The 25,864-nt window shown below is 38.0% G+C and overlaps 1 protein-coding gene across 4 annotated transcripts in view; it reads right to left on the bottom strand.

The window, feature by feature from the left end:
* The window catches only part of SLC12A6 (solute carrier family 12 member 6), an 86,256-nt gene that overhangs the window by 6,866 nt on the left and 53,526 nt on the right, over positions 1-25,864 (bottom strand). For all 4 annotated transcript variants that reach the window (XM_047075366.1, XM_047075365.1, XM_047075368.1 and 1 more), the window contains 16 exons: positions 19,385-19,482; positions 17,771-17,902; positions 16,520-16,666; positions 15,145-15,199; positions 13,750-13,880; positions 12,824-13,065; positions 10,660-10,874; positions 9,700-9,858; positions 9,442-9,540; positions 9,114-9,171; positions 6,125-6,299; positions 5,523-5,641; positions 4,018-4,116; positions 2,220-2,339; positions 1,332-1,436; positions 738-906 (listed from right to left, as the gene is read on the bottom strand). In XM_047075366.1, coding sequence (XP_046931322.1) covers positions 738-906; positions 1,332-1,436; positions 2,220-2,339; positions 4,018-4,116; positions 5,523-5,641; positions 6,125-6,299; positions 9,114-9,171; positions 9,442-9,540; positions 9,700-9,858; positions 10,660-10,874; positions 12,824-13,065; positions 13,750-13,880; positions 15,145-15,199; positions 16,520-16,666; positions 17,771-17,902; positions 19,385-19,482 — 2,123 coding nt within the window. The remainder of the gene's footprint in view (positions 1-737; positions 907-1,331; positions 1,437-2,219; positions 2,340-4,017; positions 4,117-5,522; positions 5,642-6,124; positions 6,300-9,113; positions 9,172-9,441; positions 9,541-9,699; positions 9,859-10,659; positions 10,875-12,823; positions 13,066-13,749; positions 13,881-15,144; positions 15,200-16,519; positions 16,667-17,770; positions 17,903-19,384; positions 19,483-25,864) is intronic.

Raw genomic sequence — 25,864 nt, forward strand, 5'->3', positions numbered from 1 at the left:
TTGAACATCTGTCCGAACAACAGGGTTGGTTCTATCAATTATAATAAGCATTAGAGTGAAAACTGCTTTCTTCTTTAAGGAGAGGTTATACTTGGCAAGTTAACCAGAAGTAAAGCAAAGGAATCTTGCTCACAATGCCATGTAGACTGCTAAGGAGGAAAAAAAGTTGTTTACCACTCTTCGTTGTCACCAGATTGAGCAGAACCATCTCCACAGTTCAAGGGACAGACTTATTTAAAGGACCTCTCTGAGGCCTGACTCAACCAATGTTTGGAAATAGTGCTCAGCCTTAATAATCTTAAGAGTTTAGTAGTGCTTTTTATTTTTATTTATTTATTTTTAAATGTTTGTTTATTCTGAAGGGGGGAGGGGCAGAGAGAGAGAGAGAGAGAGAGGGAGAGAGAGAATCCTAAGCAGGCTCCATGCTGTCAGCACAGAGCCCGATGATCTCATGAACCCTGAGATCACGACCTGAGCCAAAATCAAGAGCTGGATGCTTAACTGACTGAACCACCAGGTGCCCCAGTAGTGCTCTCTAAATGGAAAGAATAAATTACTGTTTTCTGGTTCATCTTATTATTTGGGAGAATATGATTGTTCGAAAGCAAGCACCAAGAAGGAAACAACCTGGATCACTCAGGAAAGGGATTAATTTAGAAATACAACATCTTATAACTTTACATCACAAAACCATAAGCTACATTCCACTAAGTCAGTAGGCCTTGACTCTTTCTTACCTGCTCAGCAGCTAGAGCTTCCCCGTAGTTCTCCAGGAAGTTCCCCACGATAACAGAGCCCACAATAGTGAGGCCCTTTCCTGCTTTAAGCTGTGAAGCAAAGGTGAGGAGGCGAGGATGCTTGACGTGTAAGTCTTCATCTAGTTTCAGCAATACAAGCAACTGAGGCCTGTAAAGAGGTTGGCAGGAGGGGTGGGGTGGGGAAGGAGAAAAGACTTTCGGTTTGGGGAACAGAATGAGGATTCTAGCATTTACTTGAGGAGATCTGGATAAAACATGTAACTGGGCAGAAGGGAGAGATTAAAGGAAAGGAAAGGACAGGATGAGGGTATAGTGATTTTGAATCCTGTATCACTGCAGTATCACTGCAGATTGATCAATCTGCAACAAACAATAAAAATGGTAGAAGTCTAGATCAGACACCACAAGAAGAAAAGGGAATCAAGATGAAGGATTTGGAATTGTTCAAAACAGATATATTACACCAGTTCTTTGAGCCGCCTCAATTCCTTATCCTGTCATCCTGAAACACACGGTTGGGTGTGTTAACCATGTGCCAAACACCACACCACTAGGCTCTGTTGATTTCTTTACCTCCAGTTTTTAGTGTGTGGAGGTCCTTCCTCCAGCCGAAGCAAAGCAAATCGGGCTGCACTGAGGGACAGCCCACGGATTCCATCACCCCATTCTTTCTCCGCTCTGGGAGAAAAAAAGAAAAGAGTAGAGACAGATTTAAACTACAGGAAGTACAATTTCAAAACATAAAGTTTATTTTTTCTTTATCTTAAAGTAACATATGCACAAGACAGAAAATTAAAACTCATATTAACTAAATGCTCTTTATTAACATAATGAACCCTCTATAAGCAGATCCGCACTGCCCTTCAGTGATGGACTGCACTGCACAATAAATAGTTCAAAATAAAGGCTGGAAGGATCACTCATTTGTCCTTCTATGTACCTGTTAAAAGCAATAATGTAAAATAGCAATTTGGAGAATAAAATGACTGCAGACCCAAAGTTCAATTTACTCTGAAAATAATGGAGAGAAAGGGAAACTCAATGTAATCTTCTGAACCAGAGTGTTATTTACTCCTAATTTTTGGAAACTGTTACTGAAGTCTTAGTTGTTACAGTTTTTCAGAATTAACTTCTTTTTCATTTCAAAAATAATACCTTGACTGAGGTGATAAGCAAAAATATTTATATTTGTTATACTTTCATACTTATCATTATTATTTCGACATGTCCTTTCAGTTATTTTTTTTCACTGATCTGTTCATATTTTCTCAATAGGTTCCCTTTGTTGTATCTGTAAGCTTGTGTCTTGTAAGACGGCTAGGAGAGTCGGGGATACAAAATTTAGTTACAGATGAATGAGGTTATCTGGATCCTTAATGCAATTTCCATTGGGCTGGCTCTAACCAAACTAGTTGGTGTGGATACTTTTATCAGTAATCAAGGTCACATCCACAAACTCACCCTTGGTACTCGATGTACTTGTAGATCATACCAGCTATCACCATAGCTACAATAGCGTAATACCAGGAAGAAATGAACATCAGAGCCAGACAGATACTCATTCCCATGAAAGAGAGGGCCCTAGAAAATTAAAAACAAAAACACAAACGAAAAAAGTGCTTTCCTAAGCAACTAAAAAAGAAGCCTATGCTAGAGGTGCTTCTCAAACTGGTGAGAAATTGTTATTAATTTTTTAATTCTAATATATTGCAGAGTGAACTTTTGTAAAATGCAATAAAAAGGATTTGTTAGAAAAATTACTATATGCCTGGATGTTATGACAATGTCAAATTGCTATAAAAGTTTCTAAATGATTTTTCTCAATTTTTATAGTTGTTTTATCGTGGCCTGTGCTGAGGCCCAAACCATCCTTTGTGCTGATATGTCCCATTGCTGGAAAAACATATAAACAACCATGATTCAACAAAGTTATCTGTAGTTGTGAGGATAATTAATACCTACTAGGTGAAACAGGGATGGGGCATATAGTCAGAATTATTAACGTGATGATCTCTAAAAAAAGTATTTCATGTAGATATTTCATGTAGATATTGATCTTTACCTTATGAATGTTTATTAGCATACGTGTAGAACCCACTGAAGGAAAGCTGGTGTTAGTTTTCTTACTTAAGAGAAACATGGCAGAGAATGATAAAATGCTTGTTTTAAGCAAATAGATTAGGTGAACAATCATGTTTATTGCAGTTCTTCTGTGTATAGAATGAACTTCTTAGCTCTATGATGAATCTCAAAGAATGAGCAGGAGAGCTCAATCTGGAAAGATTAGGCTCCAGTAAAAACAGGATAAAGAGAAAACAAAAGCAAAATAGTAACACAAAAAAGTTCACAGTGAACTTTTGATTAAGGTTAAAGCTAGAAATTGGATTAGAGGCGATAAAATCAGTGAGGATCTAATTTTCTGCCAGATAAAGGTCACATTACTGCTCATCACTGGTAAGTAAAGCCAGGAAAGGGTCAAAGAAAAAGCAAAGAGGAATGTAGCAACAGGTCCATATGGGACCTATTAGAGAACCTTTAGCCATGACAGAAAAGAAATGAGGAAGAGATGGGATGGCAGCGAAAAGCGTAATGACTCCTTTAGGACTGAGGAGATGCCAACACAGCAGCAGCGGCTGTAGTGACGTTTCCACTGAGAGTTTCACCACGTAGCAGGCACTGTGCTGAGCACTTCAGATCATCTCAAAGCAACCCTGTGGGATACGTAATACTATCAGTCCCATTCTACAAATGAATAAACTTGAATTCTGTGTGGTTATGTGCTTTGTTAAAAGTTACAAAGCTATGAAACAGTAGAGCTGACATTAAGCTAAGGTCATCTGATGCTATAGCTCGTGCTCTTACCTGCTAAATGAAACTGTCAAAAGAGAGTTCGAGAATGAAAATGGATGACAGTATGAGAATAAAGATAGAAAGGGATGAAGTCCAGTGCTTAGCTAAGAGGTAAACAGAAAACAGATCTGCAAAGGGTAGGTTGGTTTAACCTGAAGAATGCAGCAGGCTGGAAATATTTATTTCATAGTTTTGATCTTTATCCTCAAGAGGGTGTTAGAAGTTATAAAGTGACCTATGAAGAAAACATGGTAGGATGATGGAAATTCAGGTAAGCACTGCAAGTCGCAACAGTATGGAATGGCTGACCAAGAAAAATTATATTGACAACCCAGAATCTCCTAGTTTCCTAGTTCAATGATGGGTTCTCTCCAAATGTGGGAAAGAAGAACAAAAAGAGCAGACTTACCAGTGGTAGTAGCGAAACCGGGGTCTCCAGTTGGGTGTTCGAAGTAATGTTTGCAAGGCACATGCCAAGTTCACAAAGAGGTAACACATGAGGAAAAACCTGGCAGATTAAACAAAGTAAGAGGCATGAATATTACTGTAAAATGATTCTTCAAGGGTTATTTTATTTTTTTGAGTTTATTTATTAATTTTTGAGAGAGAGAGGGAGACAAGAGAATCCCAAGAAGGCTCCATGCTGTCAGCATGAAGCTCAATGTGGGGCTGGAACCTATGAACTGTGAGATCAGACCCTAAGCCAAAACCAAGAGTCAGATGCTCAACTGACTAAGCCACTGGGCATTATTTTAAATGCAGACCTTTGTTGTAGTTAAGCCTCTGTTCTAGCCCACTAGCCCCTGATTAAGACTAGGATGTAGAGAAACTTAAACTTCTCCCCACAAACTTGCTCATTTTCCTGTGTTCTCCTTCAGTGAAGACACAACCACTCTTTACCCAGTTGTTCTTGGAAAAATCCCAGTGTCCTCTTTGTTACACATCCTTGTTCCAAATTGACTTATCAAGTCCTGTGGATTCTACCTATTTACACATTTCTAAACCTTTTCCCTCCTTCCCATCTCTATTACTATTATCTTTGTTCAGGCTCTCATTTATTCCTTGCTGGATTAGTTAAATAAGCTTCCAGTTAGCATTCATTCCCAGCTCAATTTTAGCCTCCTTCACACTTATCTTTTATACCAAATTGATCATTCTAAACCATAAATATGGCCATTCTCTTCTCAAAGGATCATTCCCTCCCTCCAGGGAAAAGTTCTGGGTCTTTTGTGACCTGGCTCTACCTACTTCTCTGCTCGGCTAGCTCACAACAGGCACCCTCCATTCTATTAAGCCAAACTACTTTCAATCCTCAGATGTGCTACATTATCTCATTCCTCAGTTCCTTCACACACATTCCATGCCTGGGACATCTCACTATTCAGTTGCTGAGTTAATCACCAGTCCTCCTTCAAGATGCAAGTAGTAAACCTTTCTTGAGTCTCAGTCCACTTAGGTGCCTCCCTTTAGAGTTCTTATGACGCTGTTCACCTTTACCACAGTTCTCATCACACTGTACAAAGATCACTGGTCTCTTTATCTATCATCAGTTTCTTAGGATTGTGTCATTCACCTCTGTATTCCTACCATGCTGCCCAGTGCCAGGTAGGTATTAAGTCAACACTAAGTCCCAGCTAAAGGATCCAACCTAACAGTAGCAGTAAAAACTACAACTAGTTGATGATGAATCACAAAGGAAGGAAAAGAACTTTTCAAGTTATACAGGTAGGAAGAAGCCATGACAATTTATAAAAGCCTTACACGAAACTTCTTAGCAATATATACTATTTAGGCGAAGTTATATACCAGTACTTGGCTCACTCTTTTACCACAACTGTTATACACCTGATGGAAATCAACATGTATTATGTATCATTTAAGCAAGAAAAAGTGAACAGAGGAACTAGCTCTTACATAGAAAGAATTGGGGCCACAAGATCCAGGGAGGCGATAAGGATTCCCAGCTCTGCAATGGCGGCAGTTAGAAGTAAAGCCCAGGTAGGTTCCCCATTGGCTTTGCTGTGACCAAAAACCTGTACAGAGAAGGGAAATATCAGACACAGGAATGTGGGAAGTGTTTGAGTCAATGCTCCCTGATTCCTCCATGTTACAGTTTCAGATATATGAAAGATGATGGTGTTAATGACTGTTGATATTTCGGGGTGCCTGGGTGGCTCAGTCAGTTGAGCATCCTACTGTGGCTTGCTGCTGTCAGCACGCAGAGCCTGATTTGGATCCTCTGTTCCCCCCTCCCCTCTCCCTGTCCCTCTCCTGCTTACGCTCTCTCTCTCAAAAAAAACAAAAAACAAAAACCCCAAACCCAAACTCCAGCTGTGATATTTTTAAAAATACCTTTACCCACTCACATATAAACTCATCCCTCATCGAGATTGAGTGTTTTGTACTAAAAACCCAGGTCTTCGTATTATATGCTCTAATAATTCGTAAGCATATGAAGATGACAGTTTCTCATAAAATCTGAGAAATAAGAAGAGGGCATGGGAAAGATCACTCACCCTCAGAAAGGGTATGATGTTATCCTTGGCTATAGCCTGGAGCAGCCTTGGTGCACCTGTGAGACTCTGAAGTCCAGCCCCACATGTGGAGAAGAAGGAGCCAATAACAATCACCCATGGGGATGGCCAAGATAAGGTACCCACCACCAGATTACCTTTCACAGCATCCCCAAACCTGGGAGAGAAATAAGAGTGGGGAAATTTAACTGGGAAGTAACTACAGACTGAAAGCCTAGAAAAGTATCACCCAATTTTTTTCTATTTATAATTTTTAGAGAACTGAATGGAGATAGACATGAAAATTAAGAAATGTAAAGGTGGGTAGATTTGATCAAAAGGCTAATTATTAACCTATATTAAGAAAATAACCTGAAGAGCCAGAAAATAAGCTAAGCTTCAATTATAGCTTTTCCCTTCAAAATATCAAAATATCTGCTCTTTGCAGAAAAGTTGGAAAAATACAAAAAATAAAAAGCAGGGAGGAAATCCATCACGATAACATAACTGGTAATATTTAGCACACTTTGTACATTGTAGTCTCTTTACTATGTTTTTTAAAATATAGAGGAGATCACACTATACCTATAATTCCATATTCTTTTTAAACTTACATTTTCCTATGTCATGAAAAGCTCTTTATGAATGAAAATCTTAGTGGTTTTAATAATATTGCATCATAATTTACACAGTCCATTCCTCTAGTGGTTATTTTGTATTATAGAAAATACTGTGATTAACATCTTTGTGCACATATCTACATTCGCACTTCAGGTTTTTTTTCCTTATGGCAGATTTCTAAGAGGTAGTCATCGCAATAAAAAGGATGAAATCGCATTTCAGTATCTTAAAATATTTCAAAATCACTATCTAACTGCTTTCCAGAAAGGTTATAATAAATTTTATTCCCACTGGAAGTATATGAAGGTTTAAGTTTTATAGCATGTATCTATTTCACACCAGCCTTATATTAAAATTTTAAAAGTCAATGCTAATTTGATGGGTGAAACATGGCATCTCATCTGTTTATTTTTGGTTTCAACCATTTTTATTAAGAATCACACACAAAAAGTAATGTGCAAAAAACAAATGTACATTTCAATAAATTTTCACAAACCATCTATGTAGCTACTATCTAGTCAAGAAATAGAAAACTGCCAGAACCCCAGTCTCTCTTATGCCCACTTGCTATCACTAGCCCTTCCCCCATCACTATCCTGTTAATACTATGTAGTTTTACCTGTTTTTAAACTTTAAATAAATGAAACACAATATATGTGTTTTGTGCTTGGTTTCTTTCACTTAACTTTCTGAAATTCATCCTTTTGTGTGGGTGTATATATAGCTGTGGCTTATTTATTTTCATTGCTCTGATTTCCCATTGCATGAATACATAACTTATCCATTCTACTACTGATGACATGTGAACTATATCCAGATTTTGACTATTAGTAACAATACTGCTGTGAAAATTCTCGTGCATGATTCTTAACGCACATGTGCATGAATTTCTGTTGGATCTACCTAGCAGTGGAAGTGCCAGGTCATAAGGTACATGCATGTTCAACTTTAGGAGACAATGACCAACAGTTTTCCAAAGTGGTATTCCAGCTTATACTTTCAATACTTTTTATATTATGGTGTAATTTACCAAACCTCTACGAACCCATATATTTTCAGCGACAATAGTATAGTAATAGTAAACTGTGCTACTTATTTTTGTCAGCAATATGTATATATTATTTACTGGGGTTCCTGTCCTAAAAGAACTCAATCTAGTCAGGAAGAGTGATATGAAAAGCTACAATACATATATATGGTAAGTGTAATACTGTAGTGGCTAAACAAGGAGGGGAGTGGGTATCTCTGCTGGGTAAGTATGGGAAAGCTTCACAGGACAGAAGACATTTAGTCTAGTCTTCAAGGATTCATGTGGCTGCCAGGCGGGAGTTACCCATTCTAAGCAAAGGAAACTGCACAGACAAATGTGTGGCTGGATGGGAATCTGAAACAAGGCATATTTAACTCCAAGTTATGGCTAGAGCACGTGGACTTTATGAGGGAATGATGGGAGATGACATGAGAAAAAGGTAAACAGGGCCGGACTGAAGTAATGGGCTCGGCAGGCTGTGAAGCAGGAAGGTTTGTATGATCTCATTTTGTGTTGTAGAAAAATCATTCTGGTGGCAGCATGGAAGAAGGATTAGAAGGTGATAAAACTGAAAGAGAGGTAATTACAATAATCCAGGAAAAAGATCTTGAAGGTCTGTGCAAAGGGATGGGGATAAAGAGCGAAAAGGAGATCTATTAAGATGAAAGGTGGAATTCACAGGGCTTAGAAACCAACTGGATGAGAGAACTGGGGAAAGTCTAGGATGGCACCTACATTTCTGTTTTGAGAAAGGGTGAATGGTGAGGCTTGTAATTCCTCCAGACGGGGAAAATGGGAAGAGATCTAGCAGATTTAGGGGAAAGATTTTTCTAAGAATCTCTTACAAAAACTTGTTTTTTGCTCATAGGTGTGAGGAAAGGAAAAACACCCAGCAGCCTTCATGAACGAAATGAAGAAAATTCCAAGATTTTATTTAGAATGCTAAACAGACACATACTTATATCTCATAGAAGAGATGCTAGAAAGAGATGCTAGAGACACTTCAAAGTTTTTGTTTTGTTTGTTTTTTTAACGTGCTTTCCTCTACTTTTGGTCTTAGTTTTCCAACAGCTTTTAATGTACTACAGACAACTCCTTGTTATTCAGACAAATTCACTACTTCATGAAAGAGCTATATTCATGGCATCTCACTTATTTATAACAATGTAACTAGTACTTATTATTCACTAACCTTTTTGGGAACTATATACATATATTTTCTAATTGTTAGTCAAGATATAAACCTCAGGTTAGGTTTTGAGTTTATGACCATCTTGGGGGCAGTGATCTGATATACTGGAAGACAGACACACAAATATTACAAAGAAATCAACTACTCACTTGTCTCTGAGAACAACACCTTCAATACAGGCACCAAAAAGGACAACATTGCTTAAATCTACCATACTGAGAGTCAAGGAAACTGACCTCTAACCCTCTGAAATAGTAAGCAGACACACAGGATATTTCTTCTATCAGCAAAATTAGTTGGTAGATTCACTATTGTAAATTTTTCCTTGAATTTTAGAGATGAGGTGGGTAGATTATCTAGTGAGAAGTGAGCTGATAGAAAGCAGACATCTTTATTACTAGGATAAAAATATTGATGGCCCTCATTCCACAGATGTGCCTATGACTAAAACTCAAATTGGATTCATGACAAGGATACAGACAAAGGAGGTGGTCAGGATGGCGAGGATAGTGCCAATGGGAATAGACTTTTGAGCATCTTTCAGATCTCCAGATCTGTTTGATCCAGCCATGATACCTTTAGAGAAGGAAAAAAGAACAAGTTAATTTCTTAGTTCCTGGACACTTTGATATTCATACTGATACCAAAGACTGGTATCTGAGAACCCTGTGTCTTAAGGAAAATCACTCTCTGGGTCTGATAACTGCTAAAATAGATAACAGCCCTTCTGCTTACCTGTGACAGAAGGAAAGAAGATCCCCACCAGAAGAGTAAAAGAGGTGGTGATGTCAACAAGGACATACTCATGGTTTAAGCTGCCCAAGACATCAGAAGATTTGGCTGAGGGCTTTTCAATGATCTCTCCCTTTGGTAGGTAATTACTCCAAAGATTCTCTGTAGAGGGAAGAAAAAGGTATATAAGCAACAGAAGTATGGAAAGAAGGGAATTCATTTTCTACCTAAACAACATTCTAAATCAGATTCCTCATTTCTAGTGTTTGAAGGTATGTTTGTTTCTACATGAACACATGTATATATTACATAATAAAACACAAATAAAAACCTAATGCTCTTTCTCAAATGGTTCAAATGTAATTTGACAAAAGGCTTTGGTACATACAATACAGTTAAATTTACAAATGCAAATTAGTAAAAGTTAATCAGACTAAAGATGGGTGCCCCGCAAAGCCTATTTTCTAAAAATTAGTAATCAATGCTATTTCTAACACCTTAGTGTAAACCTGCTTACATGCAAAGAAATTGTGGACCAAACATTTAAGACAGAAGTCACTTAAGCAAAGAGCTTCAGAAATCGGGCTGAGTTAGGAAAACACACATGTGCATGTGGGGACACTGAAATAGTTCCATTCTAGCTGTCACTGTGGGAAGAACATTGGCAACTTTACAGTAACACAGAATATTTTATTACTTTATCCCAGTTCAAAAAGCGATTGGCTTAGCTCTGCTCTCTAAAGGTGGGAAATTTTAACAGAAAACACCGCAAGGAGTCCTGAAAAAGGAGAAGTTCACTAACAGAAAAGCAGAAAGAAGCTGAATTAGGAGCTGTGTGCTGAGCTTAAGCAAGAAGTGATACAATGGCAGTGAGGCGTCATGGACAATATAAGAGTCTAAGATTGAAAGGCCCGCTTTCCTCAGAAACAAATAAAAAACTTGTTCAAATACCTCCTAACTTACCTGTAATGACACCACTAGCCAATCCAGGAATGCCCTGGATTGAAGTGACATTATTGTGAACAAAGTATTCATCACAGGTGGCATTGAAAAACTGACTTGAGTTACAGAAGAAGCCCCATAACCTTGATGGTACTGTCATGTTGTTAATTTCCTTGGTCTTAGAGCAAATATCAATGTGTCTTGATGAAAGGGTGCGGTTACCCAGCATGCAGACCCTAAGTGAAAAGAGAGAGAAAGATGAAGCAAGGAGGTAAAAACGTTTAAGAAAAGAAGATAGGTTAGAAATAGGTTAGTAAATTAGATTAGCAAAGTTAAAAAACAAAACAAAACAAAACACCTCATCTCTAAGAGCTTTTACTGTCATGGATGGGAAAAGAACTAACATTTATTGACTCATTCTGTAAATGGGGATTTAAATTTTCTGCAATTTAATCCTCACAGCCATCTCACAAAATATGCATGAGTATTTCCATGTTGTGGATGGAGGAACTGAAGTTTAGGGAGATAACGCAGTCTACTCGAGTGGTAGTGACAGAATTCAAATACAAAAACTATCTGAAGACACAGTACTTACTCATCTTCCAAATTTTCTAGGTTATTAACCAATGGTTAGGCCTAAAAGAATCCCAGAGTCCTTTTGTTCTTCTGACAAAAAAAATTTTCCCCTATTTTTTTGGCCTAGAAAAGCCTTATGTTCCTAAAAACCCCTTTGAAAATGTTCTGCTAAAGGTCAAACTTTCTGGCTACCATTTTGAGAAAAACAGCTTGGCTGAAATAGAAGGCACATCCCACTATGGCCTAAGAGAAAACTATTTTTGAACGTAAGCCTAGACCCAGTGGGAGTGAGGGTATTTAAGGATATTACAAATAATAACTGCTGATTTTATTTTTTTCTTTAACCCGGAGCTATAAATATGAACAAAAGAACAATACACCCACAGTTAAAGTAACTCTCAAGAGGAACAAAGCAACTTTTCAAATCTGCAAAATGACAGCATTACATGCATAATGAGCCATGTACCCATTACTCAGCTTCGATAACTCAACACTGCACAGTCTGGTTTAGTGTTCCTCTAGGGAATTCTGTCTTGTTTTGCTGGAATATTTTAAAGAAAATACCACACATCGTGACCTTTTACCCACCAAAAGAGAGAAGAATCAAAGAAGAACTTAAGGCAAAGTGGAATTTCTCAAGTGAAGACATCCAGTAGCCTTCAGTACTTTCGGCTAGTTGTAGCCCATAAATGAGCAGACTAAAAACTGATGATGGAATTTATCACTGACATCATTTAGCACAGTAGAAGAAATACTGCACCAGGAGTTAGGAAATCAAAGTGTTCATGTTTGTGCTCTGCCATTAACTAACTTTTGGGCAAGTCATTTAATCTCTATGGATCTGTCTTTTCATCTTGAAAAAACTATTTTTCTGTAATCAGGTTTAATGAACATAGGACTGATAAGTTTGATACCTGATAATCCAGATGCTTCTTAAAGACAATCTCTGTAGCAAGATTACAAACACTCAGTGCTGGTTAGTCCCTATGCCACTAGTCAAACAGAGAACAGGTGACCTGGGAGTCACCTATCTGTACAAATCCATTGCTACTTCAAAAAATATACTTTAATGTACTTGTACTACTTATGGTAAGGAATACAATCTCTCTAGAGAGATATATATGCAAATGTGACATGTATTCCTCTTTATTTTATAAGTAGAAAGTCTGCTATGATATTAACAGCAAAATAAAAAGGGTAATTACAAATATTTAAATAGGAGCTAAGGTTTCTTTGACTCTCTTGATATTTCATTAATAACAGGAATCCAACTTTTGAATACTTTACAAAGCTTGCCGGTAATAACTATATTATTTGTAAAGCTCTTCATGAATAGTTTAAGCAAGCACAACCATTATAAGGAGGTTTTAAAACAAAACTCAGTATCTACATCCAAATGATGGTTACAGCTGCCAGTTCTATGCCTGGGACATAAGGAAGAGGATTGACATGACATAGTTTGCGGGGAGGCTTCCTGCCTAGATGCTAACTGAGCTTATCCACAAGTGAAATCTCAGGGACACTGTGAAATTGTACTTGAAGTGGTCACATCACCAGATATTGTCAATGACTACCCAGTAATGATGGCCGGTAAGAGGCAGACACGTACGGGAAGTGTGGAGGGGCAAAAGAAGACTTGATGGCTCCAGCATAGATGGCCAAGATGGACACAATGACACAGGCCAGGAAAAGTGAGGCAAACTTGTTCACATAGCGCACACCGATGAATACCACCAATACCATGAGAACCAAGAACGCGGTGCCATAGACACGCATGTTATTTAGCATGGCTGCTGATTCCTTGAGTGCATCATCGCTACGAAAGATGGCAGCTCGGGGGACAATATATACCTGTTAAGTGAAAGAAGTAGAAAATGAGGTCATTTTATAGTCATCAAGTAAAAGGGCTGTTGTAATTTGCATTTATTTTCACAAAGTAAAGAAAAGCTAAGATAGAAAATGACTGGAGACTTAACCTAGTCCTGCAAAAACTGGATAGCATTGACCTTTTTTTTTTTTTAAGGCTACATGTTGTTCTGAATATCTGCATTTCCCAAAGGAAACAGCAAAGAATGCATTAATAATTTATTTGAAGAGTTATGTAAAATAATTATAATGATTACCTTAGGTCCTACCTTATTCCTACTTACCTATCATTTTAAACAGTAAAAAAAAAAAAAAATAATAATAATCCAGTGAATAAAGAAATGAAAAACATTTTATTTTTGGGGGATAAAGATATGACAAAAGATAAACTTTACTTTTTCCCTGTTAGTGTGTCTTGCCTCACGACTTCCACTTCTTGGTGAGGTGGGTAGGGTGTTAGTAAACGGGTGGAAGGGAAGCAGTAGGCAGGCAGTGGATACTTTCAACCATTCTGACTTATACTCACAACAGGAAGTCAATGACAAGTTAACAGTGAATCATTTGTTTGATTCTACAGCGGATCTCTCAGAAGTTTTGCTACCAAACAACAAAATAAATCCAAATCTCTATCTTTTCTACACTGTAGACCACAATTAAGCCATTACTCACCAGAAAAATTTCAATGGCACCAAGGATATACATGGCTGCTGCAAATGTGGTACCAAGATAAAAGCAGAGGCCAACAGCCCCACCAAACTCTGGGCCCAGGGCCCGGGAAATCATAAAGTATGAGCCTCCAGCTAAAAGACAAAATAGAATGTAAGCAGGATAAAGAAAGTACACCGGTAAGAAGAATGTAAACAAAGTCATAAATAAGAAGAATAAATGCTTCAAGCTTTTGAAAACTCTCAATGTTTTGATAAAAAATATATTTGTTAACGGGAAATAAAGGATAAAACCTTTCTAATATACTGCATAGCTAATGCTCCACACCAACTAGTTCAACTTGTCAGTATTACTTAGATAAATATCAAGGAATATTTACTACAGGCATGAGATAGCCCCATAATATATATCCTAACTAAAAGAAGATAGGAATGTGATACAAATTAAGACTTCTAGCTTAGAACATGATGAGATTTTTTCCTTTTTATTTTAATTGAAGTATGGTTGACTTTAATAAATGGTATAGTACAACATGATAGTGGTTTGACAATTCTGTACATTAAGCACACCATAGTAAGTGCAGTTACCATCTGTCACCATACAATGTTACTGCAATATTATTGAGTGTATTCCCTATGCTGTATTTTTCATCCCCATGACTTATTTTATAACCGGAAGTTTGTAACTCTTATTCCCTCCCTCTCACTTATTTTGCTCATCCCTCTACTCTTCTTTTCCTGGACAACCACTAGTTTGTTCTTTGTATTTATGAGTCTCTGTTTTTGTTTGTCTGTTTATTTATTTATTTGGATTCCACATATAAGTAAAATCATATGGCATCTGTCTTTCTTGGACTTATTTCATTTGCATGAGTGGATCTCTAGGTTCACCTGTGCTGTTGCAAATGGCAAGATTTCATTCTTTTTGATGGATGAGTAATATTCTATTTTGTGTGTATGTGTCCACAACTTCTGTATTCATTCATCTATTGATGAACACTTAGGTTGCTTCCATATCTTGGTTATTGTAAATAATACAGCACTATACATAAGGGCACCTATATCTTTTTGATCTAGTGTTTTCATTTTCTTTGGGTAAATACCCAGAAATGAAATTACTGGATTATATGGTATTTCTACTTTCAATTTTTTGAAGAACTCCCATACTGTTTTCCAAAGTGGCTGGATCAGATTCTATTCCCACCAACAGTGAGTGAGGTTCCCCTAGTTTAGGACATAAAGAGACTTAAAGAATGTATTCTAAAGTCAAAGAGTGTGAATGCCTATGACCAACAGACTAAATAGTACTCTGTTCCTTGGAAGTTTGCACCTCTGGCTTCACAGCATAAACATACAGTAATTGTTGACAATCCCTGAAATGCAATCTTAGCCAACTGACCTGGCACCACTCCATTAGTGGCAATGGCACTCATGGAGATAGCAGTCAACATTGTCTGTAAAGGAAGTGAAAGGAGAAGACTGTTACTGTTATAAAGATGACATTTCTGTACTATCTTTCCATCTGTGGAATTCAGAGCACTGTTTGAATAATTAACTCTACATACTTTATGGACGGAGTTGGATGTTATACCTAATAGCATGGAAATATGATGTGGTTCAACTCATTGCACTAGTCAAATTACTATCATCTTGAGTATTCTGTTAAAATGGTTCTATGTCATAATCAGTAGGTTAGGGGCTAGTAGAAACCCCTGATCTCACCCTGGTCTCCTAGCTAACTTGGAAACAGACTGGAAACTGACTAAGGACTAGATATTACAAGAACAATATTCAGTAAGGAAGGGAACCACTGAAGACTTCTGAACTAATAAAAACTATATTTTGAAAACATTGCCTGGGAGCAACAGAGTATAGAATGGACTGCAGACAGGGAGCAGATGAAGACAGAGTGACTTGTTAATAGGCTATTACAGTTCAGTGAAAAAACAGGAATATAAAGGAAGGGTTGTAGGTAAGAGATTTCAGAGGGAGACTTGATTGACACTGGTAGCTGATTAGATGTGAGAGGTAACCAAGGAGCCAAACATGACCTTGAAGTTTTAAGACTAAGAAAACAAAAGGGGGGGGGGAAGGTAGTACTGTTAATTTTAATTTATTAATGATAGGAACTATCTCTGCTTATCCTGCTTTGTATGTACTCAGTGAGCCTAATGCACAAGGAGGGTATAATAATGACAGTAATGAAAGAGGTCAGCAGGTAACAGAACAAAAAAATACATTTTTTATAATAATCAACTTATAATGCATAAGAGGAGTTTAAATTCAAGGAAGATCAGAATGTTCTCAGTACAGTGGGGAGAGGACCTGGAAAACACACCTGAATTTCTAGGGAAGGGAGAACAGATGAGACTTGAAAACAAAACAAACGCCCCTCACCCTAAACAACAATCCATTTTGTTTCTCCATACTATACTGGAGTAGTGCGGCATCATTTTCTATCACAACTTTGGTGCCATCAATACAAGTGGTTTGTATTCTTAATTCTTTGAAGTCAAGGACTACATCTCCTACTCCCTCCAGAAAGAAGTCTTCCTTTGTAATTTCTAGTACATCATATTATAGATCTAAGCAGTGAAGAGTGGGCCCTAAATAACTGAAAATCCTTCAGATTTTAATATCAAAATAATCTCTCCTTTTGAGATCATGAGTCTTCCCCTATTAGCCTTTGTTTTATTCTCAAACAGGTCAAGTGCATATAATCTTGAGCTCTTGCAACGTTCCAGGTGATTTCTAAGAGCCAACTCAGGACTTACACAGCAGCAGCAGATAAGGACGATTGCGAAGGCCTGAAGAACGCCTGCCGTGCCCACAACCCATGTAAGGCGTAGAAACAAGATCACTCCAAAAATATTTTGTAGACAGGGGAGGTAGACACCCATGAAAGTACCCATTTGAGGGGTCTGGAAAGAAAGTTGACAAAAGAAAAATTATATAGTCATCTAGAAGCCATGCTTTTATCCCTTTACTTGTGTATAAAAACTTGCTCCCAACTACCATATTAATTATTAGGCAGAGATAATCAGAATATCCTAGAAGAGGCACATATAAAATCTCCATCTAATAAATGTCAATCACCATACTTTTTAATAGTCCTAGAACTATACATTTTTACTTTACACAGGTCCCCATATGTTTTTACATAAGTATTTGACCACAATCCCCCCCCTTTTAAAATGTTCTGTAGTTTGAAGCTATCAGCTTTCCCTTTTCATCTAAACTGAATAATGACTTGATGCAATTCCTTTCGAATGTGGTATAAATCTTTCATAGTAGCTGGTAAATACAGTTGGTAAAATGAAGATCTGAGGGTCATTTAATTCCTGAACAACCAGGAAGCTACCTTGTTCCGTATTTTCATTTTGAGAAAAACTGAAATGTAGTCTTTGAAAAACCCAACCACTTCACCACAGAGATGGCATCAGCAGGTGGGCATGGACACTCCTCTTCTGAAGTGCTATTTCCTCTCCCTGCAACGGTCTTCTCCCAACCAGGCTCACTGTCTCACATTGGTTAGGTCTCTGCTCACATATCACAGTCAGAAGGGCTTTCCCTGACTAACCTCTCTCCAATAGCAACCCCTTCTGCCCTGGCTTTCTTGCTGGCCAGTTGCAGTCTCTTTAGCCTGCCTTAAAAAAAATTAATTACTGAAGTATAGTTGACACACAATGTTACACTGGTTCAGGCGTACAACATAGTGATCTGACAAGTCTCTGCCTATGATATGCCACAAGTGTAGCTACTATCTGTCCCTGCTTATATTTTTGTTAGAGCATTTATCAACATCTAATATACAGTTTAACAACTATCTCTTCATACCAGAATTCGGACTGCATGAGAGCAGGACGTTGTAGGTTCTCTTTTTGCTATGACCCCGGTGCCCAGAACAGTGCCTGGCTTAAAGCAGGCATTCAATAGTTACGGAGCACAGAGTGATGCCCTGGATAGTTCCTCCTTTCTTATATATGGGACTCTTTTTATTTATCATTGTTATCCTAAGGCCTCACCTTGGTGGGCTTCTTTTTCCCCTCAGTGATGTTCTCTGCCTCTTCATGTTCCTTCGCTCCTTGTGTCAGATTAGTATAATTGGCCATACGGTTGAGGAGAGAAGATACCTTTGGTCTTGTGTCCATTTCTTCCTATAAAGTCGTAAACATGGAAGAAATGAGTAATGAAGAACACTGGAAGCATAAGCATCAAAATGGCCCATGTATCAGAAAATTGCAAATTAAATAAGAAAATATTTCACAGATAAATATTTTAAGACAATTCATCAGTGAGGCTTTCTTTTCCTCCCAAGGTAAAATATCACTTAATCAGGGCTACATGAATCCTTATAAGATTCTTAAGTGAAAAGCTTTAGGATTCTTTCTAATAGCTTAACTTTACAGTAAAAACAAAATCACACTGGCCCCTACAGACAGCTGTAACCTTGTAAAAAATGTTGGTAATATTATCTTTAACTACAGTGCCCCTTTCTTTAGGCTACCAACATTCTAACAAAATTTAGGCCTATTATTTATTGCAGCACATACGGATAGCTCATTAAAAAACTTTTGTGACTGGGGCGCCTGGGTGGCGCAGTCGGTTAAGCGTCCGACTTCAGCCAGGTCACGATCTCTCGGTCCGTGAGTTTGAGCCCCGCGTCAGGCTCTGGGCTGATGGCTCAGAGCCTGGAGCCTGCTTTCGATTCTGTGTCTCCCTCTCTCTCTGCCCCTCCCCCGTTCATGCTCTGTCTCTCTCTGTCCCAAAAATAAATAAAAACGTAAAAAAAAAAAAAAAAAAAAACTTTTGTGACTGAGGGGCACCTGGGTGGCTCAGTGAGTTAAGGGTCCGACTCTTGATTTCAGCTCAGGTCATAATCTCGTGGTTTGTGAGATCGAGCCCTACATCGAACCTGCTTGAGATTCTCTCTCCCTCTCTCTCTGCCCCTCCCTGTCTCGTGCGCACAGCTGTGTTCTCTCTCAAAAATAAACAAACATTAAAAGAAAAAAACCTTTTGTGACTGAAGTAAATATTCACCACAGATCTTTTCTTCAAGTAAGCTGAAAGAAAATATCATTTAAAAGATAAGTACACTGAGAGAACTAACATTCACATCACCGTCCAAAGCCAGAAACAAAGGCAGTGCGGGACTAAAGTAGGTTCCTTTCAAGAACCTGCCTGCAGATGCCGTCAGAGTCCGTAGGGTCTCAGGTTAAGACCTACAAGGTCCTCTTATTCTAGCAGCCTACTTCCTACACTGATTTTTGATTTAGTAGTTCTAAGGTAAGTGATAGTCCTCCCAAACACAGATTGAAAAACTCACTATTTTACACTTTGTAGATAATGCAAATATTCACATCCTAGCTGAATTAGATAGCAAGGTCCCCCATATTGAGGAAGAATGTCAACATTCTTCCTCAATACTCAGAAATTTGATTTAATGGTACTTATTAGTGATCATTAGATTACATAAATAAATCAACTATAATGACAAGTTATCATAAGTATTATACTTTAACAATTAATTCTTAAAAGTATCCAGGCTGTACTGTTTTAAAACTAAATGGGATAGAAAACAGTGATCTTGAAATCTCTATTCCTGAAATCTCTGCCCTAGTCTTCTCCCAAATTATTACCTCAAAGAGTGCCAGGTTTTTATCAAAATATTCATCTCCTTCTTCATAATTGGAATTATTGAGATAAGCATTTCGAGCTTTCTTATTATGCCCATCATCTGGAAAAAAAAAAAAAGTAAACCAAGTCAGTTTCTCAGTGGTATTAAAGAAGTATCAGCACCAAATAACTTCATGTTGCCTCTGTATTAACAGAACCCATTTTCATATTCAAACTACTTTATTTTTTTATTTTGAGAGACAGCGTAAGTAGAGCAGGGAAGGAGCAGGGGTGAGGGTGGGGGTGGGACAAAGGATATGAAGAGGGCTCTGTGCTGACAGCGGAGAGCCCAGTGCAGGGCTTAAACTCACAAACTGTGAGATCATGACCTAAGCCAAAGTGAGACGCTCAACTGACTGAGCCACCCAAGCACCCCTCATATTCAAACTTTAATCTGAGAGTGGGAGAACTCAATTAGCGTTGCTTGGAGCATGTGGCTCCCTCTAGAAAAGGAGCAAAAATAAATTTCTAAGAGGTAAACATAGGTCATTGCTTTTCTTAATACAAAGGCCTCTGGACACACTATTCTTTTAGGATTCTAACCTACAGAGACCCTACACTTAAAGTCACCCAAATCTAAAATAAAATTTTTTTAAAAAGTACTTATTGAGTCCTTAGTATATAATACCTTTATACACTATTGCTGTTGAACAATGGCAGCAAAAGCCCTCTACTTACAGATGTCCAACCTTTTATAAATGATATTAGGTAAAAAAACAAAAAAACAAAACAAAAAAATGACATTAGGTCTTGTAACCAAGAATTATTTTTGTACAAACTCCTGCCACATATTTTTTTTTCATCCCACAAGCATTTGGTGAACCAGCTATAAGAAAAAAAAAAGAGAGAGATAAAGAGACTGGGTTCCCTAACACAGTAAAGTTTGTGTTGTATCCTTAGCTTTGGTTCTGTATTGTGTAAGAGTTATATAATTATAATCACCTTGTAGGAGAGAGAGAAAATAAAAAAATATACGTCATTAAGAACTAAGACTTTAAATATTGATAAAATAGACACTAATATAAAATTTAAAGAAATTAATTTAAAGTCCTATAACCTTAAATGTAAGTTTGGGAAACAGTCAATAAGCTATGAAAATAACTGGATCATGTCAAAGGACAGAAAAGCCAACCTGATGGGATCCCTAATGGCTAAAAATGGGATAATATGAGCACTAAAAATAAATAATGCAATGAATTGAAAAGTAAGTATGTGAAATATCCAATATATTAAAAAAAAAAAACAACTAGTCACCTTTGCAAGTTACTAAGAAAACAACATATGTGAAAAACAATAAATGGAAAGAATCAAGCAATTATCTTGCCTTTCCTGTGCCAACTATATTTCTAGGTAATGAAAAAGTTAAAGAAAATTTCTTCATTATAGAAACATTCTAGCTAATCAATGTGGAATTTAAAAAACAAAACAAACAAGCATAGGGAAAAAAAAGACAGACAAACCAAGAAACAGACTCTTAACTACAGAGAATTGGTGGTTACCACAGTGGAGTTGGGTAGGGGGATGGGTGAAAACAGACGAAGGGGATTAAGAGTACACTCATCATGAGGTGCCTCAGTCCATTAAGGGTCCAACTCTTGATCTCAGCTCAGGTCATGATCTCATGGTTTGTGAGATCAAGCTCTGCACTGGGCTCTGTGTTGATGGAGTCTTTCTCTCTCTCTCTCAAAATAAATAAACAAACTTAACAATTAAAAAAAAAAAGTACACTCATCATGATGAGAATTGAGTAATGCACAGAATTGCTGAATCACTATACTGATTCACCTGAATCTAATATAACACTGTATGTTAACTGAAATTTAAATTAAAAAAATTTTTAAATGCAGATGGATTAGGAAAAAAACCCACCAATTTTCAACCCCTAATGAAATAATGGATCTAGGCAATCATCATCAATGGTTGCTAAAACCATTAGATGAAAGGCTAAGACATAACTTTATAATGGATGGATCAGGGTGATCTGGAACTCAATGATCAATGTTAACATTGCTTGTTAAAAGTAGACGACACAGGGGCGCCTGGGTGGTGCAGTCGGTTAAGCGTCCGACTTCAGCCAGGTCACGATCTCGCGGTCCGTGAGTTCGAGCCCTGCATCAGGCTCTGGGCTGATGGCTCAGAGCCTGGAGCCTGTTTCCGATTCTGTGTCTCCCTCTCTCTCTGCCCCTCCCCCGTTCATGCTCTGTCTCTCTCTGTCCCAAAAATAAATAAAAACGTTGAAAAAAAAATTTTTAAAGTAGACGACACAAACCCCTTCTGTAATACAATAAAAAGTACCCTGTGCAACCTATGATGTATTCTTACCAAAAAAATGGAAGTTGAATCTAATCAAGCTTCTTAAATCTATTAGTTCACAAAAACAAAACAAACAAAACAAAACAAAGCAGAGGAGGAACACGCTAAACATCACAAAGATGAGGCAATCACCAAATTCAGAATGTGAGAAATTCTACATGACAAATAATCTGACTTATTCAATAAATAAATGGCATAAACTAAGAAAGCAGAATTCATAATTTGAGACTTAAAATGACATACCAACCAAGTACAAGGTGTGAAACTTGTTAGAATCCTGACTCTAATCGAATGTAGAAAACAAAAACAAAAACAACAAAAAACCCCCCAAAACCCCACCTTTGACACAGATAAATTTAAACTTTTTTTTTAAAGTAAATAAAATCATGTGATGTCTGGAATTTTAAGATATTCCAGGAAAAAATTCAGTGGGGATTGAAAACAGATTCTCAACATTGTTGAAACTGAGTGATGGCTTCATGGAGGTTCACTATCCTATTCTATTTACTTTTCTGTATCGTTGGAAATTTCCACAATAAAAAGTTACTAAAAAAACAACAACAAAACAAAACAGGAAAATGATAGCATGGAGCCTGCTTCGGATTCTCTGTCTCCCTCTCTCTCCATTCCTTCTCTGTTGTGCACGTGGTTTTTTTCTCTCAAAATAAACATGAAGGAAAAAAAAAAAAGAAAATGTAATTCTTTTCCTCTAATGGTTCCGGAAAATTCTAAACAGAGAATGACACAGCTTAAAATTATCACCGCTTTTTGGGGCGCCTGGGTGGCGCAGTTGGTTAAGCATCCGACTTCAGCCAGGTCACGATCTCACGGTCCGTGAGTTCGAGCCCCGCGTCGGGCTCTGGGCTGATGGCTCGGAGCCTGGAGCCTGTTTCCGATTCTGTGTCTCCCTCTCTCTCTGCCCCTCCCCCGTTCATGCTCTGTCTCTCTCTGTCCCAAAAATAAATAAACGTTGAAAAAAAAAAATTAAAAAAAAAAATTATCACCGCTTTTAAGTAATCCATTTATTCAGTTAATTCAGTAAGCATTTATTAGGTTTTTAAAAAAATATTTATTTTGGGAGAGAGATAGTGTGCATGAGTGGGGAAGGGGCAGACAGAGAGGAAGAGAATCCCAAGCAGGTTTTGCGCTGAGGGCATAGCCCGATGTGGGGTTCGAACTCATGAAGCCTGAGATCATGACCTGAGCCGAAATCAAGAGTTGGACGTTCAACCGACTTGTACCACCCAGGCACCCCACATTTATTAAGTTCTTATGATGTGCTGGGCACTGTTCTAGGTCCTGGTGATACAGCAATAGACAGAGCAGTTAAAGATGTTGCTTTCATTGTGTGTATATGAAGTCACAGAAGACAGTTAAAAACATATACACACACACATAAAACTGATTTATAGTGGTTGTCCATTTCCACAGTGTAAATACTCACACACGCCAACTGTAAACTACTAATGTGTTGGGGCGTCTGGGTGGCTCAGTTGGTTGAGCATCTGACTCTTGATTTCAGCTCAGGTCATGATCTCGCTGTTGTGAGAAAGCTCCATGCTGGCAGTGGAGCCAGCTTAAAATTCTCTCTCTCCCTCTCAAAAAAAAAAAAAAATCTCCCTCTTTCTCTCCCTCTGCCCCTCTCTCCTGCCCGCATGCTCTCTCAAATAAAAATGAAATAAAATAAACTACTAATGCGAAGTCACTGAGAATGGTTTTGGGAAGAGATGCATACAATTGGTTCTCAGGAGTTGGTATGAGCTGGCTGTAGCACACCCTTGACATAGAATGTTCAGGAAAAGCCTGCATTTCAAGCAGAGGGAACAGTAATTTTAAAAAATCCTAAAGCAGAAACAACCTTAATGCAGTCATAAAACAGAATGAGTAACATGGCTGAAACAGAGAGAGGAAAGGAGAGAGCGACTGGAAAGATAGGATTTTAAAATTTCTATTTGGTCTTTTTTTATGATTCATTCTCATTTTCTCTCTCTGGGATTTCTCTCTCTTTTAATGTTCATTTATTTATTTTTTAGAGAGAGAGCAAGAGCGCGTGCCTGAACAAGCTGGGGAGGGGCAGAGGGAGAGACACAAACAGAATGCGAAGCGGGCTCCAGGCTGTGAACTGTCAGCGCAGAGCCCTACTCAGGGCTTGAACTCATGAACTGTGAGATCATGACCTGAGCCAAAATCAGACGCTTAACAGACTGAGCCACCCAGATGCCCCTCTCCCTGGATTTTTTTTGGTTTGTTTTTCCCTTATTCCATTTGTTCTCTTTCCTCTTTTGGAGTTTCCACATTCTATTTTTTCCAGTAATTACTTTTGAAATTTTACCACATATGTTACTTAAACTGTTAAGTGAGTTTAATCAATAATCTGTCATCCTCACAAACAACACACTTGAACACTTCAGTTTCAACTGTCCTCTGATTCACATAATATTACTGTTCTGTCCAATATTTCTAGTAGTTAATTTTACTACACAATAAGACACTAAAAATATTTCAGAGACAAAACACTGACTTGGGTCAAGGTCAAGGTCACTGTTTTTCTGGGATCATTTCCCTTTTACTTGAGGTCCCTTCTTTACAATTCCTTTAGAGTTTCTCAAACTCAGCACCATGAAATTTCAAGGCCACATAAGTATTTGTTGTAGTACATCATACAGTTACATCATAGGACGTTTAAGAGCATCCCTAGCTGCTAGTCACTAGAGGCCAGTAGCATCTCCTGCAGTGACAACCATGAAAGTCTTCAAATATTTCCAAATGTCCCCTGGGGGACAAAATTGTCCTCAGTTGTAAACCACTAGCTTGGAGCAAGTCTTGCGGTGAGAAACATTCTTGGCTTTTATTTAGCAACAGTCGCCTGTATTTTGTCCTAATTATTACTGAGTATCTTGCCAAGCACAATTCTAGGATAATAAAAGCTTTGCAAACACTTTAAGACATCATTTGCTATATATTTCCCTATGGAGAATTCTGTCATTCTGCTGTTCCGGGGAGGATCTGTACCTCTGGTGGATCTCAAGATCTTTTCTTAGGTGTTCTGCAGCATCATTAAAGATGTGTCTAGGTGTAATTTTCCTTTTGTTTATAACCCGTTATTTTATTTATAACCCGTTAATTTTATTTTTTGTATCAATAACTATTTTTTTTTTTTCTACAAGTTCCATTTGTTCTCCTCTCTAAACAGTCCTTCATTTCTGGGTAATATGCTCATCTAACTGCACCTTTTACTGATGAAAACATTTGATAGTTTTGTATCCCAGACTCAGAACCACTTTATCCCTCTTAAGGGTTATGTGACTAGGAATCCCAGATCCAACATCCTACTTTCCTGCTGGTTCAAGAGTCTCACAATACTGTTGCTATAAAAATCTGGCTTCAGAACAATCCTGCCCCATCCTGCTGCCTACTGGTCCAAGCCACATCCTAAAAGCTCTGGCTCCCCTTGCTGCAGCCATGGCACCTCTTTCAGGGCCTCTGTATTCTCAAGTTTCAGGTGCAACCACCTTAACTTTTAGACACTCTGGTCGTGGATGTTTCTGGTCCAACTTCCATTTGCTTGTTTATTTCGAGATGGAAGAAATATCCCTGGAGACATTGCCTACATTTACAAGACCAATGATGCCTCCAAGATTATATCTTATTAGGGTCTACCTGTGGTGGTGGTAGGAGTGGGAGGGTCCCGTAGAGATCCTGGTCAATCATGAAAGATCAAGGCCTTCCAGGCAAGGAACAAAGTTCTCATCAGGAGTGGTTAACTGAAAGGCATGGATCAATTCTCAATCTCAGTTTCTTGGTGGGAAATCATGCTGTTTCAAAAGTACAGCCTTCAGAAGTCTGGGTCATTACTGTAACCTCAGGAAATCCCAAATGGAATGGAAATTCTAGAGTTTCTGGATAACAAGTAAGTTTTACTCTGCAGGAACTAAGAACCAAATGCACGTCCTAGGGCTGTTTTGTGATTATCCAGAATCCTAAGAGGATTCCTTTGAAGGATACCTACTGACACTATCAATTAAACAGCCCAACAGATCACTATGTTTTGTTTTTCCCCATTTTACTATCCAGATAATGCTAACATTATTGGGAACTTACTGGTGTTTCACTGCACAAGTCAAACAGAA

Source organism: Lynx rufus, unplaced genomic scaffold, assembly GCF_022079265.1.
Source record: "Lynx rufus isolate CCGP_SWC_20201006 ecotype Redwood Valley unplaced genomic scaffold, mLynRuf1.p SCAF_13, whole genome shotgun sequence".
Taxonomy (NCBI): Eukaryota; Metazoa; Chordata; class Mammalia; order Carnivora; family Felidae; genus Lynx; species Lynx rufus.